The 12339-nt window shown below is 41.4% G+C and overlaps 1 protein-coding gene across 1 annotated transcript; it reads right to left on the reverse strand.

The window, feature by feature from the left end:
• Positions 1 to 944: 944 nt before the first annotated feature.
• LOC149429302 (uncharacterized) lies at positions 945 to 1929 on the reverse strand. The gene has a single exon (XM_089666578.1). The coding sequence runs from the start codon at positions 1905 to 1907 to the stop codon at positions 1158 to 1160; it is 750 nt and encodes a 249-aa protein (XP_089522704.1). The 5' UTR covers positions 1908 to 1929; the 3' UTR covers positions 945 to 1157.
• Positions 1930 to 12339: the final 10410 nt, after the last annotated feature.

Below are 12339 nucleotides of genomic sequence, written 5' to 3' on the forward strand. Positions count from 1 at the left end.
TGCTCGGGTTGGCTGAGGTTGTGACATCATCAGCCCACCTCTCTGACTCAGCCAATCCGAACAGGCTTTGTATTCATTAGTAGAATACATCACTCGCCATGATTGGCCCAGAGTATACTGTATGTAGCCGCAGCTACTGTACATACATGCATCCAGCGGGCTGATTACAGTAGGGACGTACCGGTACGTTTTGAAACCGCTTGGCTCAGCGCAGTATACTGTATATACCGCACATCCAGCAGGCTGACAGATTAATCTGTCATAGGGACATTTGTTGTGAGCCAGCTTGGCTCAGCACGGTATACTGTATGTACATTACTGCAGATCTAGCCAGCTTGACCCAAACAAACTCAAGGTTCACATTTTATACCCCTCGTATAAGACGACCCCCAATTTTTGAGTATATTTTTAAGTATAAAAAGTAGTCTTATACGCCAGAAAAAACTGTAAGTGCACTCCTGTGACCCAGAAGAGAAGTATGACCAAAAAAGCTTTGTCCATACTTCTCATTTAAAGAATGTTCATACTACTCTTGCAGTTGCCTGGCTGTCGTGCTTGTCTCATGGCTTCAATATATTCTGAGATATGGACCTGTGAATAAGTATGCAGATAAGAAGTTCTGACTATGTTCTGGTGTTTTACTCTTCTTCTCGTTTTCTTTAAAAATCAGCCACAGCCTGGAAATATCAGCCACAGTTTTGAAAAGCCTCTCCCCTGTCAGCAGGCTGAAGAGTGGGATCTTTGCTATCTTTGGAGAAGCAGTGGTCTCAAAGCAGATGTCTGACAAGCCCTCTACTGAATCAGAGTCAAAGCTCTTCAATCAGCAGGGATCATGAGCCTTGTTGATTGCAGAATTATAGATCTGATTCAGTAGGGGTGTAGTTTACCTCTGCAGTGAGTCCACGGCTTCCTCCCCAGTGCTTTGCATGAGGGTAGGGAAGAATTTGGAGCTCACATACAGCTTTCTTTCCCTGGTCCTTGTTGAACAGAATGGTGTAGCAGAGAGATAAGGAGATTAAGGGGCATGGGATTGAGAATACAGGAGCATGGGGAAGGGTGGAGAGTTAGGTAATCCCTTCAATCTACCCTGCATGGGAAAAAGAAAGGCTCACTTTCAACATCAAGAAAGCACAAAGAACAACCAGAGAAATCATTGCCTATGAGGACTGGTTGCGCACAGTTTTGTCATATGGCTTTGGTGTGCTGCCATTAGAGACTGGAGGAGATATACTTGCTTCCGAAGAGGTCTTTTTCTTCTCCATAACAAACTGGGATGCCTGCGAACTAGAGGATTCTCTGGAAACTTTCTTGTAAGTGGGTTGTAAAGTCACGGGGATAGAGGTGGTGGTTTGTACAGACCGGTGTACAACCTTCTTGGCATCCTCTATGGATTTTTTGAGCATGAGGTAGACCCTCTCTATGTTCTCTTTCTCTTTCTGACTCTCTTGCAACAGCTGAGATAGACGGGCATTTTCATTTGATAAATCTTCCATTTGGTTTTTAATGTCCTGTATCTGGGTCTGCAGCTCTGCTTTCTGCTTTTGGTTCTGAACAAGGGCTGGGACCATTTCCCGCAGCTGAACAGAAAGCAGTTGGTTATCCTCCTTCAGCTGGGAGCATTGATCCTCCATTTCCTGCAGCTCCTTGATGATATCCTTTGTCACTTTGCCTTTGAATTTAGGATTTCCCTCCAGACCCACCTCTGTCCGCAGTTTCTTCACAGTTCTGTGAAGACTTTTATTCTCGCTGGTCAGGTCCTTTACTTTGGTTTTAAGCTCTTGGATCTGGCTTCGAGTGGAGACTTCGAGATGCTTTAGTTTGTCTCTGGCTGACTCCTCTCTGCGGAGAGCATCATCTCTTTCCTTCTGGCACTTAAGCACATAACGACTTACTTCATATGATGACATATAGGACCTAACCAAAGGCCACTTGGGAGGATCGTCTGTGCTCACGTCAGTGGAAGACCTACAAAATAAATTACACCATATGTAAAGAGCATTATAAACAGCAGTACAACGTCTGGCTTCCTGAAGGAGCCATGTTGGTGGGTGGTAACGCATCAGAACCAAGTGATGTCACTTTCAGTCTGGAACTTGAAGCCACAAATCTGTTGTTCTAATGCTGGTAATAGAGTCTGATGGCTCATAATACTGCGGGACTGCATTTTATTGTGGCTTTATTTGCTTTTATTGAGTAATAAAAATGACTACACTATTGGGGGCTTCCTCTTGTCTCTGTATGAGCTGTATGGAGGTGATGCCGATGTTTTAAAGGGGACTTGCTGGAGTTGGAAAGAGGACCTGTCCTCACCATTTGCCCTTAGGAGTTGTGGATGAAGGGTTGCTTCACTATAATCAAGTGCTTTTGTGACCTGTGTATCCATATAGGTCCACTGTCAAAGTGAGCGAGCTTTTCTGCTGGTGGCTGAGCACAGATTTCAGCATTATGTGAAGATTTATGTGTGTGTGTGTGTGTGTGTGTGTATTTATATATATATATATATATATATATATATATATATATATATATATATTTGAATTGCCAAGGGTTGGATACGACTGAATGGATAGATAGATATTTGGAGTACACTGATAGTAATGTGTTAACCCACTGTTATATAGGGATGCCTAATTATTGATTTTGTGTAGTAGTACAATCTTTTAAATGTTTAATATTTTGGGCTATTTTTCAGTTTTGAACACATATACATTTTATGATTAATGCAATAATTCACTGGATATGAGGATATGTGATTACTGACATATCCCAATAGTGAGAATAGTTACCTTTTTAGTTTTGGGTGGATCACTTGTATATTTTATTTGATTAGAGAAATTCTCATCATTTTTCAATTTATATTTATTCACAGTTAATATTTATATTTATGGGTTGACACAGAATTAATTATTTAAGATGGTAAAGAGCAGCACAACACAATTTTAGATATTTTGAAAACGTATCTGTAAGTGAAAGTGGACTGAACATCTGACATATTATGCATTCATGCTATGTTATATTATTATACATTATTCATTTAGCGCCAAAAGGTTTGCTCAGCGCTGTACATTATAGTGGGGGACAGTACATGAGACAATACAGTAACAAGACAAAACACGAGGGGTTCGAGGGCCCTACTCTTTCGAGGTTACAATCTAGGAGATGTAATTGTAACACTCAAAGTTATTAAAAGAGAAGTATGGCCAAAGCTTTAATTAGCTCTCTACGAAATCACAGCATTACCCTGACAATGTCTTTGCTTTTCTTTCCAGAAGGACAGCATCATCCAGGGTCAGTACTGTATATTCTTCCAGAATTAACATGCTGGCTCAAAGATACCATAATGTAATTCCTGGTTCGTTTTTAGATATATTCATAAATGTCTGACACATGTCAGCCTCTGACCTTGCAGCAGCCTCTCGCCTTGCAACTTGCTAGAAAGTTATGTTACAGTGATTAGTGGGGAAAGGAAATGAAGTAAATGTTTCCTCCCATCTGCATCAGACAGATGAAATCATTTCACTTGTCTAGAGCTTAAGGATTGCTATTTTTATTCTATAAAAGAGCATCTTGCAAGAGGGATAATGTTTTAATATAGTGCAATGCCAGAACAAGGTCATATAACACCCAAGGTAAAGATGACAAAAAAATGCAAACAAGGGTATAAAAATAAAATTTAGAAAATTGGCAAAAAAAAATTCAGAATAATGTTCAACATAAAATTTCAAATACCTTAAATATAGCATCATCTACAGTACATAACAGCATCAAAAGATTCCAAGAATCTGGAGAAATCTTTGTGCGCAAGGGACAAGGCCAAAATGCATTATTGGATAGCCGTGATCTTTTGGCCCTCAGACGGCACTGCATTAAAAACAGGAATGATCCTGTGAAGGACATCACTGCATGGGCTCAGGAATACTCCCAAAAATCACTGTCTATGAACATAGTCCATCAAGCCATCCAAAAATACAAGGTAAAGCTCTGTCATGCAAAGAAGAAGCCATGTCTGAACATGATCCAGAAATGCCACCATCTTCTCTGGGTCAAAGCTCATTTAACCCCTTTCCACCACCGCCTCCCAGCCATTTTACAGTGCAGGGAAGCAGAGGCGGGCATTGAGATCATCTGATCATTGTGATTGGCAGTCACAGCAGTCACATGATTGGAAAGCTCCTGATCACATGTATGCAGCAGTAGCTTTCCAGTACCTGTCAGTTACTGTGCTCGGAGAACGCAGAGCGCACGTTCTCAGCACAGTAAAGTGTTTATATAGAGAAGCATATCTTCAGCCAATCAGCTTTAAAGCACACCCGCCGTGAGGCTGCATATATGCCTGCGGCTGGTGGGAAGTGGTTTAAATGGTCTTTTGCCAAGTGGTCAAACAAATCAAAATTTTACATTCTTTTTGGCAACCATGGACGTCATGTCCTCTGGAGGGACCTTCCTGCATGTTTTCAGTGCTCAGTCAGCAATAAAAAAAAACTGACAGGTGTTCTAATCCCTCTCTACTCTATTCAAAACTAAAAATAAAAAAAATGCTTTCAGTTTTAGTAAAAACTATATATAAAATCAAGAACAGGCATATAATATATTGCAGCTTACCAGTCCCCAGATGTGGCTGCAGTGGTTTTCTCTTTTTTCAGGCCAATTACATTTTCTGCAAGTACAGAAAAAAACATGTTGATTCTGCCAGAATTTCAGGGTTCTTGCCACTTCCTGTGCACTGAACTCAAATCTCAAACAAAGAAAAAAAAACCTTGAAAAGAGGAAACCAATACAGCCTCCGCCATCAAAGGACTGGTAAACTGTGATATATTACATTTTAGATTTTGGATATAGTTACACTTTGAAAATAAACTCCCGGGACAAAACCTCTCATTAAAATATATTCCTCAAGAGCCACAAAGGATATATATCCAATTTGTGTGCACCAAACGCCTTTATAAATTCAAGTAATACCATATAAAAGTAGCAGCAACATCATCACTGTGCTGCCAACGTCCTGTGCAATGAGCAGAGCTGTGGGAGGGACCCAGCTGGCCCCACCCACTACAGACTGGCTGCAGAAACTACAGGAGGGGGTGGATCCAAGACCAACCACCATGCACTGACCACCATTTTAATGGGGCATTTTTCCCCACTGACCCCCAATGAACTGGTGTTAGCAGGGGTTCCCCAAGACCTTGAAATCATTTTAAGACTTCTTCTGCAGTAAATAGGTTACGAAAGGCTGCTCTAGACCAAAAACATGCATTTTTATGGTAGGAACTTGGTAGTATTCCGTTCCACTACCTCCAGCTCTGGCACTGTGCTTTTGTTCACTACCGTCACTTGTAAACACAGAAGCAAGGCTTCTGTGTATACAAGTGAGAGCCCTCGCCTCCTTGCTACCCTCCTTTCCCCTTCTTCTGCCTCCAGCACTCTCTCTCAGTACCTCTAGTGCTGGCTGCAGAAGGAGCTCGGTGGTGGAGGCAGAACATCTGTCATGCCAGCTGCTGTTGAAATATGTGCAGGCGGGAAGGGAGCTCACTGCTCAGCCTTGGTGATACAGCCAGGAGGATGTGTATGGGGAGGTAAGCTGGGATGTCAAACTGTTAAGGTGGCAGGGAGACAAAGTGTTAATGGGGCAAGGTGTTAAGGTGGCAGGGAGGCACAGAAGGGGGATTAGTGTGCAGGAGGGTGGTAGGCACTGGCTGTACGTGTATAGCTAACAGTTGCTGCCTCTATGCATGCTACCGCCCAGTGGTCGCTGCAGTAATGGAGCATTGAATTAGGGCTCGTTCACACTCTGTACTGTCATACTATCTAAACTCCTCTTCCTGCACGCTCTACCCACCGTCATACACTTCATTTCCTACACATAACACCATACACTGCACACTCTTTTCCTGCACACACTGTCGTATGCACTGCACACCTTTCCTGCACATACCATTATAAAAACAACACTCCTTTCCTGCACATAGCACACTCCTGAACTCTGCACTCTGTACATAGCGCACTCCTGAACCCTGCACTCTGTACCTAGCGCACTCCTGAACTCTGCACTCTGTACGTAGCGCACTCCTGAACTCTGCACTCTGTACGTAGAGCACTCCTGAACCCTGCACTCTGTACATAGCGCACTCCTGAACTCTGCACTCTGTACATAATGCACTCTTCATATTTAGCAATACCCCCCCTTAAGACCCTCACACTGTTAGTGCAACTTGGCCACACCCACCATTTCACAGACATGCCCCCCACCCCAAACACAACCTGGGAAAGGGGGCATGGTTGAGTTCCTACACCTATTCTCTGGGTAAAAAGCCCTGAGGAACACTATAGTTGGAGCATATTAGCATGAGCTGAACATAACAGAAAGCATGTTTTAGGAAAGGAAATGGCTGCATGGGCTATTTGTCTGGGTACTAAATTAAGCCATGTTAATTCTTTTCTAAACTCACTAAGTTCACATTTTACACCATGTTACACCCCGAATTTAAGGTGTAACATGGTGCAAATGCTCCCCCTCCCACCCTTAGTCTGTGAGCTATGGGGTTTGATATACATAGTTGCTCACTTGTCAAGATGGTTTGTGTTGATCCAATGATGTAGTTGTATGTATCTGAAATGTTCTGTATATGGGATGTGGAATTTTTCTTTTACTCCTGAGAAGCTGGTGATTCCTTTGACTATTAATAAATGGTCAATAAAAGAGCCAAGCACACTAAGGTAGAACTTTGTCACACAAGAAAAGACATAAAATGCTGTATATTGTGTTACATCTGGAATATACTCAACAGACGCCAGAAATTTTCCTTTGAGCTTTTTAGGTAAACTAATTTTTTTTATATAATTTAGAATCCAGACGCATGCCATATTTTTGCTGTCTTTGTGCCCTTAAAATGATTTCCCGAAATTCTTGTCTATGTGACACCCTGTAACCAGAACACAAAGTTAAGAGAAATCCCTGCGATGGAGACAAAATAGCAATAAACACCAGAGGTTCTAGCCCTTTTCCTTTTATCCAAAATTGAAAATTAATTTTGTCTGGAATTGGGCTTTACTTTGAACCATGTTCCTGAGAACCCCTGATCAAGCAAGATGAGAAATGTTTGTGTGTGTGTATATATATACACATACATACATTCATACATACTGTACATACATACACACATCCCTTGATATATCCCTCGATGGAGACAGAAATAGCTATAAACACCAGAGGTTCTAGCCCTTTTCCTTTTATCCAAAATTGAAAATTAATTTTGTCTGGAATTGGGCTTTACTTTGAACCATGTTCCTGAGAACCCCTGATCAAGCAAGATGAGAAATGTTTGTGTGTGTGTATATATATACACATACATACATACATACATACACACATCCCTTGATATATCCCTCGATGGAGACAGAAATAGCTATAAACACCAGAGGTTCTAGCTCTTTTTCACTTTTTATCCAAAACTGGAAATTAGTTTTGTCCTCTATATGACAAATTTCTTGTAGTTAGGGGTTTTTTTTTGCTTTTTTAGAACATTGAAAGTTAAATCTGTCCTTTGCTAGGGCTAGCACCTATCGGAGCGACATGTGCTGTACAATGACTACTGTATATAACCAATGTCAAAGCATACGGGTTGATTCACTAAGGAGCATGTTCACTTTGCAGAGTTAATTATCCTTTCCTTTAGTGACAAGGTTGACACTGTTGACTTTAACCATCAGGTCATGTCCTTTTTTCAACAGTTTCCTTGTACATGATTGGGTATTCTTTGCAAAATGAACACGCTCTACTCCTTTCGTGAATCAACACCTATGTGTGATTACAACAGATACTAATTACACCAGAGAATCTGAAAGTTACACCGATCGCTTACAACTCACTTGAACAGAAACTCTTGTAAAAGGTGGGCCATACATGATTCTTTTTTTTTTTTCTATATATATATTCCATTCAACCATCAGTTTCAGCGAAAAAAAAAAAAAAAGGACTTAAATCCCCCATCCACACATTCCATATGGAATGGGGGAATCCTCCTGCCGAGTCTTTGTATTCTGACAGCAGGGAGACTTCCCCACCATGAGAATACACTGATCAGCACTGTTGGCTGTAGCCAGCAGCGCTGGTCGAGGGGCAAAAATCTGACATGCCGGTTGTACAACCAACCTGCCCATACATGGATTGAAATTTGGCTGGTCCCTGCTGAACCAGCTGAAATTCTATCCATGTATGGCCAGTTTTAGTGTTGAATGTTTAAGCTTTTCGACTTTATCACAATTAAACAAGCACATGTCTAAGCAATAGAAAGATTATCACACACACACACACAAATCCACTAAAAGAGACGATATCAAAGAATTATACAATTATTACACTATTGTTACAAAATACTTGGATTTAAAGGATAACATTTCCAGCTCTTTTCATTAATTAAATTTCAAGACACTTCTATATTTTAGAGGAGATTGTTTTGTATGTGCTTTCGTATGACCGCAGACATAAAATAATTATTACCCAATCCAGGAAAAATGGTTGTTGTGTGGAATAACTGTATGTAAAAGACCCCCCAACCCATGCAGTCACCCCCATACTGGTTTATTTTGGGGAAAAATCAATTGTCTGGGACAAACATATTTTTGAATAATCTCTATTTTTACATAGAAATGAAATGAAATTGACACTGCAGGTGTCTAAAGTGCATAAACATCTGTGCCCAGCAAGTATGGTCATCCACTCCTATGACTTGTATGTTCTACAAAATGACTGCATGACATTTGTAGCTTCTAAACCACTGTACAAGAGAAATGTTAAAACCCTGCCAGGCTTTCTTTTTTTTTTTTTGCTATTTGTGTATCACTGGGGAAATTTCCCTGCACATCCAGTCCCAGAGGCACAGGAAATCTCCTAAAGTGAGGGGAATTCCTTTTGTAGACAGTTGTCCCCAGATCAGGTGTCCCAATTAGGTGATTTGTCCTGAGGACAATGATAAATGCTGTTAGATTTCCTCTCCCTTTGTATTTCAGAGATAAGGCCACAAGTAGAGATGTTGGGTGAATCTTTCCAAATGAAATGCAGACAGCAATAAATCTTGACAGGGGGGTCCAACTCTTCTTCACTATATCCAAGGGATACTTTGAGGGCTAGCGCACTAATGCACTTATCCCTACAGGAATGTATAATTTCCTAAAACTATCCGAGAATGCAAGAGATTGCCCGCATTTATAAATCTGGATTCTGGTAGACAAAGTAACAGATCTTTTCATTTAAAATGTTTCCATATTGGTGTAAAGACTGTAAACCGGAACTCATGGCATTTAATATAGTCTTGTTACCACAATGATGCTCTAAGTTGCCAATCTTATATACAAGCCCATGTAGCTCATTAGTAGCATCTGGACGAATGTTGGATGATAGCTGTACACTGATAGCCGTACAAATCAGCACCCCTTACCTGCCAGCCTCTGAAGTCATATCATGGGAGCACAGAGCAATCTTCTGTCCTGTCTGCAGGTATTGAAGGACTATGGCGGAAACAATAATTACACCTGAAGCGCCCAGCTAACGAAACCTCATCCGGCCTGAAAGCATCACTTACAGTGGCTGTGTAGAGTTACTGTCATTAAGTAAAGAGAATCTTGCCTGGTTACTGACATAACACCAACTGATGTATGGTTACACTTTGATGTCAGCCTAGACTACAGCCTACAGTTACCAGAATCCAGTCTCCTAGAATCACATCCTAATATAGAACTGATGGCGATTCATCATTGCTGACAACTGCCATCTGACAAGCCGGACCAACTGTATCTCCCTTAAAAATGAAACCTGTCACCGACCTGCACAATTCAGATTGAATTTATGATAAATACTTATGCAGTTTACCTTTAATTAAAATTGCATGTCAAAATGATTAGCAGATCCTAATATACTGTTCAGGTAGCTTAAGTTAACCATCAAGTTGGCTTAGCGGTCATCAGCCTTGCAGCACTGGGTCCCTTGGTTCGGATCCCAGCCAGCACATTATTTGCATGGAGTTTGCATATTCTCCCTTTGAGTATTCCTCCCACACTCCAAAGATATGCCAGTTGGTTAATTGGTTCCAGTTTAAATGGTGTTTAGTATGTGTATGTAAGATAAAGACCTTAGATTGTAAGCTCCTTGAAGGCAAGGACTGAAGTGAATTTACAATACAAAAAGCACTGCATACATTGTGGGCACTATATAAATACCTGTAATAAATAGATATACTAATCTATTTGTGTATGTAAGAATGAATGAATACTCTTCTCTATAAAAGGACCACCATTGCAGCTGTGACAATGCAGCAGAGAAGTTGGTAGGCAGAGACAGAGACCTGTCACTCCATAACAGGAAGGAACTGAATACTAAACTTTATGGTGGGTTTTAATGCTGTTTAACCCTTTCCCGCCAGTGTCTCCTGGCCCTTTAAGAGTTTCAGACGGCGGGAGCGGGACGGGTGGGGCGGTTTAGAGATCATGTGACCGCCGTGACGCATCGTCACGGCGGTCAAATGATTTGCAAAGGTCCCGATCGAAAGAGCGGACTGGGACCTTTCTGTGAGTACTGCACATGTGTGCTGGGAGCGCGCAGGGCACGCGCTCTCAGCACATATGTTTTTTGTTACATGAACGCAAATGTGCGGCCGCGCGGCGTCTAGGCCCAGACGCCGGGAGGCCGCACATTTGTGTGCGGCTGACGTAAAGGGGTTAATGAAAGCTGCAGATCTTAAATATTGAAAATGACTTTAACATGTTCATGTGATTTTCAAAGAATATAATGGGGGTTTTTAAAGAATATATAACGTGTTAAAGATTTGGTTCACATCTACTTTAAAGTGGTTGTAAAGGCTCAAGGTTTTTTACCCTCATGCTACCTTTGCATGAAGGTACTTAAACCTTCGGTGTGTAGCTCCTTCCCCAGCCCCCCTAACACTTACATGAGCCTCATTGCGATCCAGCGATGTGCATGAGAGCCTCGGCTCTTCAGGGACTCTCCGTCTTCAATGACGGAGACAGCAGCATGAGCCATTGAATCCTGCTGCACTCAATCACAGCCAGTGAGCCAATGAGGAGAGAGAGTGGCAGGGTCAAGTTGCAGTTGTGTGTAAATGGACACACAGAGCAGAGGCTCGAGAGAAAGCCTGCTCGGGTGTCCCTAATAAGCTGCTTGCTCTTGCAGCCCCGCTGCATGGTAAAAAAAAAAATTAACTGGAGTTTTGCTTTAAAGTGGTTGTAAAGGCTCAAGGTTTTTGTACCTTCTTACATTCTATGCATTGAGGTAAACATTTTCTGTGTGCAGCAGCCCCCTCCCCAATTTCTTATACTTACCTGAGCCAAACACTGAGCTAATGTGGAGAGATCGAGCTGCAGCTGTGTGTGAATAAAAACACAGAGCAGTGGCTCAGGAGCGAGCACGCATGAGTGTCCGCAGAGCAAGCTGCTTGCTTTGGGGGCACTTGGCAAGAGGGAGGGGCCAGGAACGCCAGCGGGGGACCTGAAAAGAGGAAAATCAAGGCTGCTCTGTGCAAAATTATTGCACATAAAAAAACGATTTAAAGTTTTTTGCCACCTTAACTGAACTAGCGACCTCCAGGCCATTCAATATTACCTTCTTCAGTAGCTGCATGCCACCTGTAATTTAAAGCTGATACTAGTTTTTCCTTGCAAGCGAACAATTTAGGGTTTTTTTTTTTTTAATTACTGTGATATCAAAATTTTTCTTTTTTTTTTTTAACCACCAGTTTAGCATACAGCTACATTTCACTTTTTCTTATAGTAGCCCCTGACAAAGTAGTAATTGAATTCAGCAGAGGACTGGCAAAAAAAAAAAAAAAAGTTTTCTCCCCCTTGGCTCTGAATACGGCTGTAGTCATCTTTTCTTTTTTCTCAGTATATAACTTTACTGACTTCACCTTCACTTTTTGATAAATTACTCAAAAACCTCCGTATGAAGTGAAAGAAAAGCAGAGGTAAACTTTTTTTTGTTTTAATTTGTTTGATGTTATTTCCACCATTTACAAAACATCCACTTGCATCTTAAGCTAGCCAAACATTATACCATTTTCTTTAGATTTACCTAAAACCATATACTACTAAGAGGTCAAACCTAAACAACACTTTCAATTTGTATCAGTCAAGCAGGCCTTTGCACTATATAGTTGAAGGTAAATCTAAAGGAGATTGGCAGAGACTGAACAAGAAAATTGTATAATGTATGGTCAGACTTACAGCAGGCGCCAACTCGGATATAGGCAAATCCTGTTACCGGCAAATTGATAGTCACCAATTCGAACCAATACACTTTCTCATGGATCGGAGGATGCGGACACATTCACT

The sequence above is a fragment of the Staurois parvus genome, unplaced genomic scaffold (genome assembly GCF_062004578.1).
Source record: "Staurois parvus isolate SC_StPar_1 unplaced genomic scaffold, SC_StPar_1.0 ptg002753l, whole genome shotgun sequence".
In the NCBI taxonomy this organism is placed as follows: Eukaryota; Metazoa; Chordata; class Amphibia; order Anura; family Ranidae; genus Staurois; species Staurois parvus.